Raw genomic sequence first — 14,617 nt, forward strand, 5'->3', positions numbered from 1 at the left:
CATGTTAGTAAACCGTCTGGGCTTTTATTACATGATAATGTGGTAACAGATGTTGTACATGGAAGCACTGTTTTCTTCCCATGACCTTAAATGTACAGGCGCATTTTGAGAGTACATTCTTCTGCCATGGCAGAGCAAACTGTTTTTCTAAAGCGTTAACAACTTTATTACATGTAGCCCTGTTTGTTACAACTGACATCACCGCTGTTTGAATGGATATTTCACTGGAACAGTTCTGGATCCTACGAGCAAAATGTTTCACTCACTGTCTGTCACAATGAGTGGATATAAAAATGTGACAATGGTGAAGCCAAAAGGAGGTCAAACTGTCTCTATTCCCATTAGTGGTTTGTTTCAGTTCCAAGAAAATGACTTTTCCTACTGCAGTCTAAACAAGATTCTATACGTTTTCAAAAAACAAACAAACAAACAACAACAAAAAAACACCAACAATAATTTTTGTCATTTTAAATTTTAAACTCACATTCTTCTTGTTTATATTTATTGACACCCAAATATTTTAAATGTATAATTTAAAATATGTCCAGAATTAAATGCAAATTAATTGATTTTATTTAATCAGAATATAAAATGTCTGAATTTTCTAAGCAACAACAGTAATAAAATACAGACATAAAAATGTCCACGTGGTGTAGTTATTGGTACAGTTTCTACATGAAACTAACCCTAACCCTAACCCTAACCCGCAATGAGAAAAATTGATGTAACAATTTGCATAGATTTTTAAAAAAAGTTATTTCAACTTAGTTATTTCAACTTTTAACTGAGTTAATGCTACAAGACTTCTCTAGTTAAGTTTAAATAACTTTAAAAAAATCTATGCAAATTGTTACATCAATTTTTCTCATTGAGACAGCGGTTCATTTTTTTAGAGGGTGGGATTTGTAGTAAATCATCACTTCCAGTGTACTTTAAACAAGTCAGGGAGATAGTTCATGAATATTTCCATGTCACTGTATATGTCTTGGCTTTCATTCAGAATCTTTTAACTAGAGTTGTCATGGGTGTCTTGGTGGCTTCCCTCACTTGTCTCCTTCTTGCAAGGTGACTCACTTTTGGAGAACTCACTTTTTGATTTATCATACTGTACCATATTATTTGTATTTGTTATTACTTGATGCCAAGTCTAAGACGTATTCTGTCACTTTGAAGTGTTCATGTATTGATCACCTGACCTGTCTAAAGAAAATTGGCAGTAAAAGTGATTTGTGTTTAAAAAATATCCTTACCTTTAATTTGTTAAATTGCTTTTAGGCTCTGAAAATGTCTAAATGGCTGTAATTCCAAAATGGATAATGTCAAATATTTTGTTAAATATGGCTGAAGTTAAACATCCTCCAAAGCTACAGGTAAATTTTAAGCTGGAAAGAGCTTATTTTGGTCATAAGTGGGTGACACGCCCACACTGTCACAGAGAGGGGAAAATCTCGCATCTCTTTGCTTGTTCAGTGAACTGTCAGAAATCCTGGTTTTGTTATTGATCAGGCTTTAGTCAGTGATGCCAGTTGTCTTATATTTTGTTGTTTTTCCCAATTTGGTCACATTATCAACAACGATCAACAAAGAACTAACTGCCCACGAGGTTCTGTTGGAATCGTTTGGTTACTTTGTGAGCTATCTTGCACACAGACATGCAAACAGAAAGGGATGATTACATAAGCTCCGCTCTCCTCCATCGGTTAGCAGAGGTAATCAAGTACGTACAGGCAAGTCGGGCAAAATATGCATGGCGGTCGATAAGACGTACAGTAAATAACTTGCATAGATACAATCTTGGATCAAAGCATATAATGTTCTCACAGAAGGTGTGATTCTCTTTGATGACATAAAAGAAATTCACTAAAATGTAACAAACAAAATAACATCAAAGCTCCAATGCGGCACAAGTGTACATCACTGTGGCTTCAAAGCAGAACATCAAATAAAACATGTTAGACTGATGCAGATTTGTTTGTAAAAACATCTGTTTGTTAAACAAAAAAGGCTATTAAAGATGGTGCTGCTCAGTAAGAATTACTGGCATGACAAATAATATGCTGCTTGAAAACAAAGAGTTTCAAGTTCTTTGAATCTGAAAAATAAAAATCTTAATGAAGGGCTGAGCGGCATTATGAGACAGTGCAAACGTCATCGATAAATACAAAGCTGGAAGACTTTCACAAAGTCTGGATGAAATATCGGCGCAGAGGCTGGATGTAGATCAGTATCAGAGCAGTCTACGGTCTCACTCCCACTAATAAGAAACAAAAAAATAATAGACAATAACCATAGATTAGTGAATTCATACGTTAATGCAATCTTTAAATCTAAAGATCATAGCTATCAGAGTTTTTACATCCACAGTGATAAATGGATGCACAAAACATGCATGAACACTTAGGTCCGGATGCATTTGGATGTTGTATTTTTGTCATTACCCAAGGCCATCAAATATGACAATCGAGTATTGTGAAGGCTTTGCGTGCATGCGTCCGTCTGTGCTCAGCATAAGTCCAGTCCTATTACTGCCAGAGTCTTCAAATTTACAGGGAACATTCATGGGACATAGACCTTGGACAAGTTCAAAGATGGCTAACCTTGACTTATTTTAAGAGGTTAAAAAGTCACATTCTGTTTCAACCTGTTCAGTTTTGTTTTTGAATGGCAGGCATGACAGCCAATCAGAGTAGACCTGCACCGTGATGTCAGTGGCTGGTGTCTCCAAAATTGCTTTGTTTTGTGCATTTATATACATGTTTCTCATATATTATGTAAAAGCTATCGAAAAATAAACACTTCTAAATCTGAAAACTCTGTTTTTGGAACCTAAGAGCAACTCTGAACTTATTTACAAGACATTTCATGGATGTTAGCATGGTGACATCACAGGCTAGTAGCTAGATGCAAAACTCAGTTTTGCTTGTGTGTAAATATATCCTCTTTGTCATATATATTATGTAAAAGTTAGCGAGAAATAAACACTTATAAAACTGAAAACACTGTTTTTGCAACCTGACAACACCTCTGGAGTCATTTACAAGACATTTTGCAGATGTTAGCATGCATGCTTAGGGGGACCGTTGGGTTGGCGACACCGGGACTGTCCCGTGCAATGTGCGACAGCCGAGGGTAGTTTAGCATTGCGTTATATTTTTAGCTTTCTATCAAAGCATACATATTTGTGTTAAAAGTTAAAGACTGATTGTGAGCTTGTAGTGCAGATTGTCAGCTTTCATTTCAGCATAATTACAGCTAAATGATGTGAATACCATACCCCCCGCTCCAAGAATTTTTTCTGTGTCACTCCCATGTGTTAAAGAGACCAAAAGTATTCGGACAGTTGCCTGCTGAGCCCTTTCACAACCAGTTGCTTTGAATTCTACCCTCATTATTCCATTGACAAGCCAAGTGATAAAAGTGTGACATCGTGGTGTTTAGTGAACTTGGTCGTTAAGAAAGGTAAAGCATATAGAACAGCATGAGAAACTGCACGCCGTCTATAAAAACTTGGGAGGAGATGAGTGTGGGAAGCCAAAAACACTCAGAAAGAGTTAAACACATCAGTGGCTGTGATTGGACAGATAATGAATAGAAGAACCTTTACATATGAAACATCAACTCCAGTTTGCCAGAAGCCACATGAAAGACCCAAATATTAATTTTATGTCCCTTTTCCCCAACTAAAATAACATATTTTTGTGTTCCACTCAACCGCAAAGCTATGAGTGGTGAAGTAACATGCCAAAGTTGATGTAAAGTCAAATACGCTCAGTAGGAAAAAGGCGTTGGGTCTCTGTCGGTTGACAAGGCACTTCATCTGCATTTATCTAGAGTGCCTTAATTGAGAGAGTGGCATCAGCTCAGAACATGGCGCCATTTTGGTTCCAACTGTGCTGAACTACTGAATGACAGTAACACATCCAGGTACAGGTGCCATCAAAATAAATACAAAAATAGTTAAGCTATCAAATTTACATAAATTTACAATTAATGATGATTTATTTAATTAATTTAAAGCCTGATTTATGCTTCTGCAGCCCTGTAACTCCGTGTCATGCAATGACGTGCGTGACAGTTTTAAAGTTCTCTGTCTCTGGATTATGCTTTATTCTGGACTAATTTGACCCTCAACAAGCTTTTTTTTCTACAATCATCACCTCCAATTCAAAAGGTAAGCTGTACATTTTCCTCTTTTACCGACTTCTTGTTGTAAATGTATGGACTTTTCTGATGCATTTGTAATCAGCGTGTGCACTGCAAAAAATTTATAATATGAAAGCAGAAAAGCATCAAATCACAGCCTTTTGTGTCTGATTTAACAGGTGCGTGTCAGGCTACTGGTCCGAGTCTGAACACGGTTTGAAAAAAAATAAATGGTCAGACTTTTAATCACAGAAATGACTCCGTGGTCCCACTTTCCTCAAAACGGTGAATGTCAGAGTTGAAGTTTAATTTGTACCTCTGTTACTTTGCACGTCCAGACTGCTTGGGGTTTTTAATGGAAATACATTGCAATCGGATGGGACATTTTATCCGATGTGAGCAAAAAATCAGTTGTACAAAATCCATTATATACGGTGTTTATTACATGGAAAATAATACATAAACACTGGGACTTTTTTGTCCAGTGACTGCGAATATCTGGTTTATACAATGACGGTTTAGGTGAGTTTTACTGTACATGGGACTGAACAATAATTTTACCTTGCAAAACTTTGATGATGAAGTTGGCTTCCATCCCACACAGCTGATTTTATTTTCCCAAATTTTTCTTCTGTTCGGATCTGAAGGGAATCTATACATTTTAAAGCCCTTGCTGTGTCTATTTGTGCATTCAGACAGCCCGTCATTTTCAGTGAATAAGTAAACAAAATATCTGGATTTCCATGCAGACAGATTAACGACAAACGCTATTTTGAACCCAAGATGGCACCCAAGATGGCATGAGTCATGTAACTGTTGTTTTTTTTAATTTTTTTTTTTTTTTGACTCGTCATGTCCCCACTCTCTCATTTAAGGCGCTCTACATTTATCTACATTGTGTCAGCCCATCCAGCTGTAAATGGGTATTGCTTTGATTGGGCAAGGATTGGGTAAGGAACCAGTGTCTGACTGCCATCCCATCCAGGGGGAGTCGTAGATGCTCATTCGCTTCACGATATGGAACCAGGGGTTAGTCACCGGTACCAACGGACCTCAGCCCCTCAAACTTCTTAAAGTTAAGCACATTTATTGAATGAAAGGTCTAACATAAATAAAGTGTATTATTATTATTTTATTATTATTATTAGTAGTAGTAGTAGTAGCAATAAAATAATGATGGAATAATATACACCATCATTGAAACAGCTCAACAGCCAACTTTCCAGATTCTTTTATTACCTTAAAAATGGTGACCCACATACAAAAAGTCCCCTAATTCCCACAGCATTAACCCACTTTGGATGAATTTATATAATTATAGCTAATCATCTGCACCACAATCTCAGATTATGTGCTATCACCTCCAACGTGTTTTGGTTGACAGCTACAGTAAATTCTTTCTCACTGTCGAAATATATACAGCTCTAACTGTGTCTGCATTTGTGTTGATGTTCGTATGACCCAGTGCTCCTAATCTTATGTGAACACATCCTCTAAACCTTAAAATTATTTTCAACAACGAGGACTAAATTTGTCATTGTTCTTCAGTGGGTCTATTTCAGATCAAACTCTGCAGCAGTCAGAAATGAGGATCACTTTTCAGGTTTGAAGCTGACACTTGACTAACCCTTTTTCCATTCCTTTTTGTCTGTGCTCTGGCCTCAGACATGAAGTGCTAATTTTGACCTGACAGTTTTGCTGGGATAGGCTTCAGCCCTCCGCAACCCTTAATTGGAGTAAGCGGTTGAAGATGAGCGAGTGGTGAGGTTTGGGATGGCAACATAATCATCAATCAATACATTTGGGGTCTTTATTGTTAGCACTGACTAAATAATTCTAGAGCTTGAGCCTGATTTGCTCCTTGAAATGCTTCGTAATCCTCCCCGGTGGTCATCTGTAATGTGAAAATCAAGCAGCTGCACTCTGGTATGTCAAACGGCTCGCTGAATGCATGGTATCAGCCAGCGCAGGTGACGTTCCATGGGCCTCGCACCGCAAAGACTCAACAGCCATCCCAGGACTCTGGAAAGCTCTTTATACTGGGAAACAAGGTCAGGGTGAGGATTTTGTAAATATAGCTCATAATGCCAGAGCAGCAGGTTTGATTTACAGCGAGCGGCTTGTCTACCTCTAAAGGAAGCCGGTCTGCTGGAAATCAACCACAACCTGCTTCAGCAGCCTCTGCTCTGTCTGAAAATCAGAATTTCTTCTGACTTCACTTTCTTCTACAACAGATAAATCCAAAGTTAGCCTCTAGAATGTGTATTTATTTCACCGAAGCTTACCATTTGTGGCAAACCTGCCTTTGCCTCCAGGTGCAACCTGCAACCAAAACGGCACAGAACAAAAACAAATGAATGAATGAAAAAGAACAAGAAGAACAACAATTATTCATAACATTGTCCAATATATTTATATGATACGCAGCCTAGAAGAAAGGATTCTTTACCAATGAGAGATTTGCTGCAGTGGTGTTCCAGTTATCTTTTTGCAGTAGATATGAAAACCGAGTAGCTATATCCAAGATGAAGACCAAGTAAAGTCAAGTTTTCTAAGTCTACATCCACCACACCTTGGAACCACCCCAGGTACTGGATGGCAATCACCCAGGCAGACAACTAACACATCCCCACCTCTTGAAAGTAGCTATCTATCTGCTGCACTCGGTTGAAAATTCAGCATGTCCTTGGTGTTTAACCTGTGAGGTCCTCAACACTGAGGGATCATCTTCTGTATGGGGGTGCACAGGTTCAAATGTGAAGTGGCTTATGTGGGTGGGCACCTGGAACATCTTTTCCCTGAGCAGAGTTAACCATTTTCCAAATCTGGGATCAAATGCCAACAATTTATAAAGCATTATTTATGGTGAAAGTGTCAATGATTGTGAGCTGTCATGATTACATAACAATAAAACTAAAAGAAGTGTTAGCATCCCCTCACTAATGTCTCCCAAATTCACTGAAATAATCCAGATCAAATGATTCATCTTGCCTGGTGTGGTTAAAAATGTCTTTAGTGGTGTGACTCAGTCACTGGTGCACCTTCATATAAACAAGCTGAGCAGAGTTAGAAAGCTATACGTACACATGATCCTCTTTTATAAGTCTCAGTTCTCAGAAAATTGTATACTCATGCATGAATCTGCTTGTTGTTCCCATCTTCAGTCATGAACAGAGGTAGGCATGACCTCAAGTACTAATTTGCATTAAAACACTGTAGACACTGCAGGTTATGAGACATGGAAATGAAATAAAAAACATTGCAGAAGAAGGTGAGACAATAACTGCAATGGTGGACACAAGTAAATATGTTTTATTTGGTGGTCTCCTTTCTGGAATTATAAGTAAAAGAAAATATAATGAATGGGAGAAAGTCAGAGGTGATCAACTCACAGGCAAGCATTATTTCACCCACAGTAAACTGCAGTGGTAAGACGACAGATACGCCTAAGCTTTGGAAAAACCCAGGAATAATTAAGTCCCTTCGGCTTCTCCCTTGTTTTCGCTCGAGATCACCACAGCAGATTTGAGGTAGATCTGCATGTTGATTTGTTGTTTTACGCCGCATCCCCTTCATGACACAACTTCACATTACACGGAAAATGGGCATGGGTAGCCTAGAACTGGAAACCTTCAGCACTGGAAACACGTGTACTTAATTGCTTTGTCATAAATTATATTGACTGAATGCTCTATCCCATTCACGTTATTAAAACTAAAAAAAAAAAAGCTATCATTTTATTACCGACAAAATTAAAAGGGCATATAATGAGAATAAACTAATTCAACGTGTGTTAACTTTAAGACATCACATAAATCTGAAAGACAAATTAAAACTGCTTAGGGTCCTATCTCACTGGACTGTGACAGCCTGCGAACCACAATTGCGAGCGAAATAGCTTGATTTCGCACGACGTTCACTGGGCGGCACTCTTTCTTTGGGTATAGAAAATGGATGGATTATATACTGGAAATGGAAGATAGGACACTAGATCAGCAGTGCAATGTGTCAACTGTGGGATCTTATATGTAGACAAGTGTGTGTCTTTCCATATCATGTGCAATCAACTGCATTTACTCCAGGTGGACTCCAATTTGATGGGCCAGTTGGCACCAAGTGGTCGGACACAAATGCAGGATTCGGGTCTCAGCTTCACAGAGTTTAATGTCAGGACTTGTGAGAGTCGGTACACAAAAAGACAGTCCAAAAATAGCAACAGTAACTGAAGCATTTGGCAGCATCAGGTTCCAGAAACAGGCAGACAGGTAGATACATGGTAAAGCAAAAACAGGACTGTGAAAACTCTGAAGACAAATGCTCGAAAGAGGCACAAGGCACAACAATCTCACAAGTGAGAGAGGAAGAAGGTGTGACTAATAAAGGGGATTTGATCAGGGTAAATGCACCGCAGGTGTGTGAGGAAAGATCCAGAAAGAGGCATGGCCCACAGGAAGGGCAGACAGGAGGGAAACGTCCAACACCAAACAACACAAAAGAAGTCCAGCCACCAAACCCCAGTGCAAAAACTAACAGGATACCCAAAAGAGTAAACAATAAACCCCCACAGACCCAATCATGACACAATTAAGCAGTAGAAACATCTCAAGGATGATCAGTGGAAACAGGATGCACATGAGCTCAAGTTTGAACTTCATGCAAAGGCTGTGAATATTTCTATACGTGTGATTTCTTAGTTTTTTTATTTTAATAAATTTGCAAAAATCTCAACGTTTTTCACACTGTCATTATGGGGTACTGTGTTTAGAATTTTGAGGGGAAAAAATCAATTTACTCCATGTTGGGATAAGGCTGTAACATAAAAAAATGTGGAAAAAGTGAAGCGCTGTGAGTACTTTCCAGATGAACTGTATCATCTACCCTCACATTTTCACTTCTTTGGTGAAAGAAAGAAAATCATGTTTAGTTGCATCATCTTGTGATATGCAATATATGAGTCTCCATGTCACAAAAATGAGGGTTTTAAAAAATGTTAGCCTGCACTGCCAACCAGCAGACAAGGGAATGACAACTGATTCATCTTCTTTTTTCTTCAGTCTTTAAACTGCACTGTAAAATTCAAAAGATGGTCAAAATTTGTCCCTTTTAGGCTACTGTATCATCATGGCTGTGTAACATAGCTGCCGTCATGAGGGGTCCCACTCCCATGCAGATATAAAGGGCTCATTCTAAGCTCATGAACACACATTGATTCATTGTTGCAGGAATTCTACATTAATACACAGGTGGTTATGAATGTTATATTCCATTTCTGTTAATAAACACCCCTGAATCCTAAACACAGTAGCTTTATAAATACCATTTCATGTATGAGAAAAGGGGTATGCATAGTTTATGTGCATGCACATCATTTATGCATATGACCTCAGGTGACCTGTCTTAGCTTGTTTGAATGGTGTATAACCCCTTTAAAATGCCACATGCATTGGTCACACCCAGTCTGGTTTAAGTCTATTAGAGTAAATGACACAAACAGGACTGTGTCATTGTGAAACTTTAAAGGCATTAACATTGTCTGTGTTTCACAGTCGGAATGTGCACATTACCTTGGCAGGCGCAGCGCTCTTCTTTGCTTCCCATAGACCTCTCTTGTTGCCAGCATCAGCTGGTTTCACATCCTGTGACACAATAGAACGTAATCTCCATTTAATGCCACGGAGTCCTGCACGTCTGATTCATGACAAACATATATACATATACACTATCAGCCAAAAGCTTGAGACTGAAATTGAAACTGACACTTTTCCATTCGACTGAATGACTGGTAGTATATAACTCAGCCACATGGGGCTCAGACCTGGATAAATGAGGAGGGTAGAAGGAGGCATGGTGTTAACCTTAAAGTTTGTAAAATGTCAGCCACATGGGGTGTGTAGCCACTCTAAGTGCTGGTCCCAAGCCCGGATAAATAAGTAGGGTTGTGTCAGGAAGGGCATCCGGTGTAAAACAAGCCAAAATCACAATGCAGAGTACAAATTGAATTTCCATACCAGATCGGTCAAGGCCTGGGTTAACAAGAATCACCAACGGTGCTGTTGCCCCACAGGGTGCCAGCAGAAATTGGGGCAAAGAAGAAAAGATGAGGAGGAGAACATGTTAACAGACAGCTGGAGAAAAGGAAAACTAGAAGGGTGGAAATGAGAGTCGGGACTTTGAATGTTGGCAGTATAATTGGTAAAGGGAGAGAGCTGACTGATATGATGGAGTTGAGAAAGGCAGACATATTGTGTATGTAAGAGACCAGGTGGAAGGGAAGTAAGAGTAGGAGCATAGGCGGTGGGCTCAAGTTGCTGTATCATGGTGTGGATAGGAAGAGAAATGGAGTTGCGGTCCTTTTAAAGGAAGAGTATGTTAAAAGTGTGTTGGAGGTTAAGTGAGTGTCCAACAGGGTGATGAGTGTGAAGTTGGATATCATCAGTGCATATGCCCCAAAGGTACGTTGCGAGACGAAGGAGAAACATTTCTGGAGTGAGTTAGATAATGTGGTGGGCAGTGTGCCCAAGCATGAAAGAGTGGTGATTGGAGCGGACTTCAATGGACATGTTGGCAAAGGGAACAGAGGTAATGAGGAAGTAATGGGGAGATATGGTATCAATGATAGGAATGTGGAAGGACAGATGGTCGTTGATTTTGCAAAACGGATGGAAATGGCTGTGGTGAATACTTCAAGAAAAAGGAGGAGCACAGGGTGACATATAAGAGTGGAGGAAGGTGCACACAGGTGGAGGACATTCTTTGTAAGAGATGTAAACTAAAAGATATTTGAGACTGTAAGGTGGTGGCAGGTGAGAGTGGAGCTAGACAGCACAGGATGGTGGTTTGTAGGATGACTTTAGAGGTGAAGAAGAAGAAGACAGTGAGAGCTCAACAAAGTATCAGATTGTGGAAGCTGAAGGAGGACACTGTTTGAAATTTAGTGAGCAGGTGAGACAGGCACTGAATGAAGGGGAAGCGATTTTGGACAACTGGAAAAGTACTGCAGATGTGGGGAGGGTGACTGGGTCTGACATCTAGACAGTGACGACAAGGAGACTTGGTGGTGGAACAAACATGCCCAGGAAAGTATAACTCAACTCAACTTTATTTATAAAGCACTTTAAAATCAGCTACAGCTGAAACACAGTGCTGTACACGAAGAGTTTTTAAGATTTGTTTTAAAAACAGAAAGTGAAGAGGCCTGCCTGATGTGGAGCGGTAACTCGTTCCATATCTTTGGAGCCACAACAGAAAAAGCTTGGTCCCCTCTGAGCATACGCTTGCACCTCGGCACCAGGAGGAGCTGATCAGCTGACTGAAGGTGGCGAGCAGGGGCGTAACAATGAAGCAGCTCAGAGAGGTAGGGCGGGGCAAGGCCATTTAAAGATTTAAAAACAAATAAAAGAATCTTAAAATGAATTCTAAAATGCACAGGCAGCCAGTGGAGGGAGGCCAGGACAGGTGTAATGTGCTCCCTCTTACGTGCACCAGTTAGCAGACGGGCAGCAGCATTCTGAACTAGCTGGAGATGTGCAAGGGAGTACTGGCTAATTTCATAATAAAGTGCATTACAGTAATCCAACCGGGAGGTAATAAAAGCATGGATTGCTGTTTCAGAGTGCTGCTGTGCAAAAAAAAGCTTAACCTTAGCAAGCTGCCTTAAGTGAAAGAAACTCGATCTGACTACTGCACTGATTTGGTGGTGCAGTTTAAAATCCTTGTCCATCTTAAAACCCAAGTTTGTGACAGTAGATTTCAAAAAGGCTGACAAAGGCCCCAGATCAACAAGTGAGGAAGAACAGGAGCTGCTAGGGCCAAAAACAATCACCTCCGTTTTCTTTTCATTAAAATTAAGAAAATTCAATGCCATCCAGGCTTTAACATCCTCAAGGCAGGACAAAAGGGGCTGAAGAGAAGAGGCATCATTTTTCTTTAGGGGGACATATAGCTGACTATCATCAGCATAGCAGTGAAAGCTGATGCCATGCTTTCTGAGAATGGACCCCAGGGGAAGCAAATACAGGGAGAAGAGTAGGGGTCCAAGAATTGAACCCTGTGGGACCCCATATAAAAGTGGAGCGGAAGAAGACTCACAAACCCCGAGGCCAACACGCATAGTCCTACCAGTTAAGTAGGACCTGAACCAGTCCAGGACACTACCACCGATGCCCACAAGCTGCTACATACGATTTATCAGTATGTTGTGGTCAATTGTATCAAAAGCAGCAGTCAGGTCAAGCAGGACAAGAATGACATGGTTGCTGCTATCATTTGCCATTAAAATGTCATTAAAAACCTTTAAAAGGGCAGTTTCTGTGCTATGCAACATTTTAAAACCAGACTGAAAAACCTCTGAAATGTTATGTTCATTAAGGTAAGTTAAAAGTTGTGCATAGACAATTTTCTCCAGGATCTTGGAGACAAATGGCAGCTTGGAGATAGGCCTAAAGTTTGATAGTTCAGTGTTGTCGAGGCCAGGCTTCTTCAGCAAAGGCTGAACGACTGCGTGTTTAAAACTAACAGGGACAACACCGGAGGATAGGCTGCTGTTTATAATGGTCAGAACAGACTGCCTTAAGGTAGGAAAAAGTTATTTAAAAAAGCGGGGGGGGACCACATCACAAGGGGAACCCGATGGTTTCAAATAAGCCACCACATCCTCTAACTGTGATAGAGTCGCAGGTTCAAATCTGTTAAAAACCGCAGGGCAGGGAGCAGAGACAGAGGGGTCAAAGGTGGGTGGAGAAATGAGAGCTGTTGCAGAAGCAACCTTGTCAATAAAAAAATGTAGAAAACTGTTACATAAGTCAGTGGATGTTTCTAGACAAACAGGCTGTGGTACATTCAGGACAGAGTCAATTCTTCTGAACAATACACAGGGATTCTTGTAATTTTCCATTACAATGTGTGACAAATACTCTCTTTTGGGCTCTTTGACAGTGCTTTGATAGTGGCCCCAACGGTTCTTTAAAATTAGAAATGAAACCTGCAGCTTGTCCTTCTTCCACCTGCGTTCAACTCTGCGACATTCCCGTCTGGCAGCACGGGTTCTCTCATTAAGCCAGAGTTCAGATCTAGACTTAGACCGCCTGGGTTTTAGAAGAGCCACAGAGTCCATTATAGAAAGGCAGGAGGAGTTAAACCGACAACACAGCTCCTCCGTATCAGCCATGGGTGAAACGGTGAGCACACAGGCAGCAAAGAAGGCAGCAGAAAAATGTTCGGCAGTGAGGGGGTTAAAAGCCCGACGGAGTCTGACAGATGTGAGGCACTTCTCCGGAACACAAGAGAGTTCAACACTAAAAAGACTGGTGCATGATCAGAAAAAACAAAGTCACAGATTTCTACGTTTGACACAAGCAGACCATGGGAAAAAAAAAACAAGTCTAATGTATGTCCATGTTGGTGTGTATAAGGAGAAAGACGTTGGCAAAAAAGAATTGGAAGTCGGAGAGATGAAGAAAGTAGACAGGAGTACAATGAGATGCTGCATAAAATGAAAAGGAAAGGGGTAAAAGCTAAGAAAAAGGCATATAGCGAGCTGTACAAGAAACTGAATAGTAAGGAAGGAGAAAGGACCTGCACTGATTGACAAGACAAAGGGACAGAACTGGAAAGCATGTGCAGCAGGTTAGGGTGTTAAAAGATGCCTATGGCAATATGCTGATAAGCGAGGAAATTGTGTTGAGAAGGTGGAGGTAATATTTTGAGGAGCTGATGAATTAACAAAATGAGAGAGAGAAATGGCTGGATAATGTGGAGAGAGTAAATTAGGAAGTGCAAGAGATTAGCAAGGATGAAGAGAGGGCAGCCATGGAGAGGATGAAGAGTGGAAAGGCAGTTGGTCCAAATTACATTCCAGTGGAGGCAGGGCAATGTCTACGAGAGATGGCAGTGGAGTTTCTAACCAGATTCTTTAATAAAATCTTGGAAAGTGAGAGGATGCCTGAGGTGTGAAGACAAATTGTGCTGGTTCTTATTTTTAAGAACAAGAGTGACATGCAGAACTGCAGTAACTACATAGGCATAAAGTTGATCAGCCACAGCATGAAGTTATGGGAAAGAAAAGTTGAAGCTAGGCTTAAAAAACAGGTGAAGATCTGTGAGCAGCAATATGTTCATGAGGAGACCACTACAGATGTAATGTTTGCTCTGAGAATACTGATGGAGAAATATAGAGATGGCCAGAAGAGTTAGATTGTGTGTTTGTGGGTTTAGAGAAAGCTTATGAAAGGGTGCCAAGAGAAGAGTTGTGGTATTGTATGAGGAAGTCTGAAGTGGCAGAGAAGTGTGTGATGGTAGTGCAGGACATGTACTAGAATAGTGTCACAGCGGTAAGATGCACAGTAGGAATGACAGACTCATTCAAGGTGGAGATGTAATTACACCAAGGATCAGCTCTTTCTTGTTCACAATGGTGATGGACATGTTTTAGTGTTCTCGATGTCCTATCCCCTGTCTGTTTCTGTGTCTACGTTCA

General features: G+C 40.3%; 1 protein-coding gene across 1 annotated transcript in view; it reads right to left on the reverse strand.

Annotated features, from left to right (window-relative positions):
* Positions 1-1,080: 1,080 nt before the first annotated feature.
* LOC117514893 (caldesmon-like) overlaps positions 1,081-14,617 on the reverse strand; it is a 54,838-nt gene continuing 41,301 nt past the window's right edge. Inside the window, exons 15-17 of the mRNA XM_034175466.1 lie at positions 9,708-9,779; positions 6,429-6,465; positions 1,081-2,254 (exon numbers count right to left, since the gene is read on the reverse strand). Of these exons, the coding sequence (XP_034031357.1) occupies positions 2,238-2,254; positions 6,429-6,465; positions 9,708-9,779 (126 nt within the window). The 3' untranslated portion in view covers positions 1,081-2,237. The remainder of the gene's footprint in view (positions 2,255-6,428; positions 6,466-9,707; positions 9,780-14,617) is intronic.

This window comes from Thalassophryne amazonica, chromosome 8 (genome assembly GCF_902500255.1).
Source record: "Thalassophryne amazonica chromosome 8, fThaAma1.1, whole genome shotgun sequence".
NCBI classification, from domain to species: Eukaryota; Metazoa; Chordata; class Actinopteri; order Batrachoidiformes; family Batrachoididae; genus Thalassophryne; species Thalassophryne amazonica.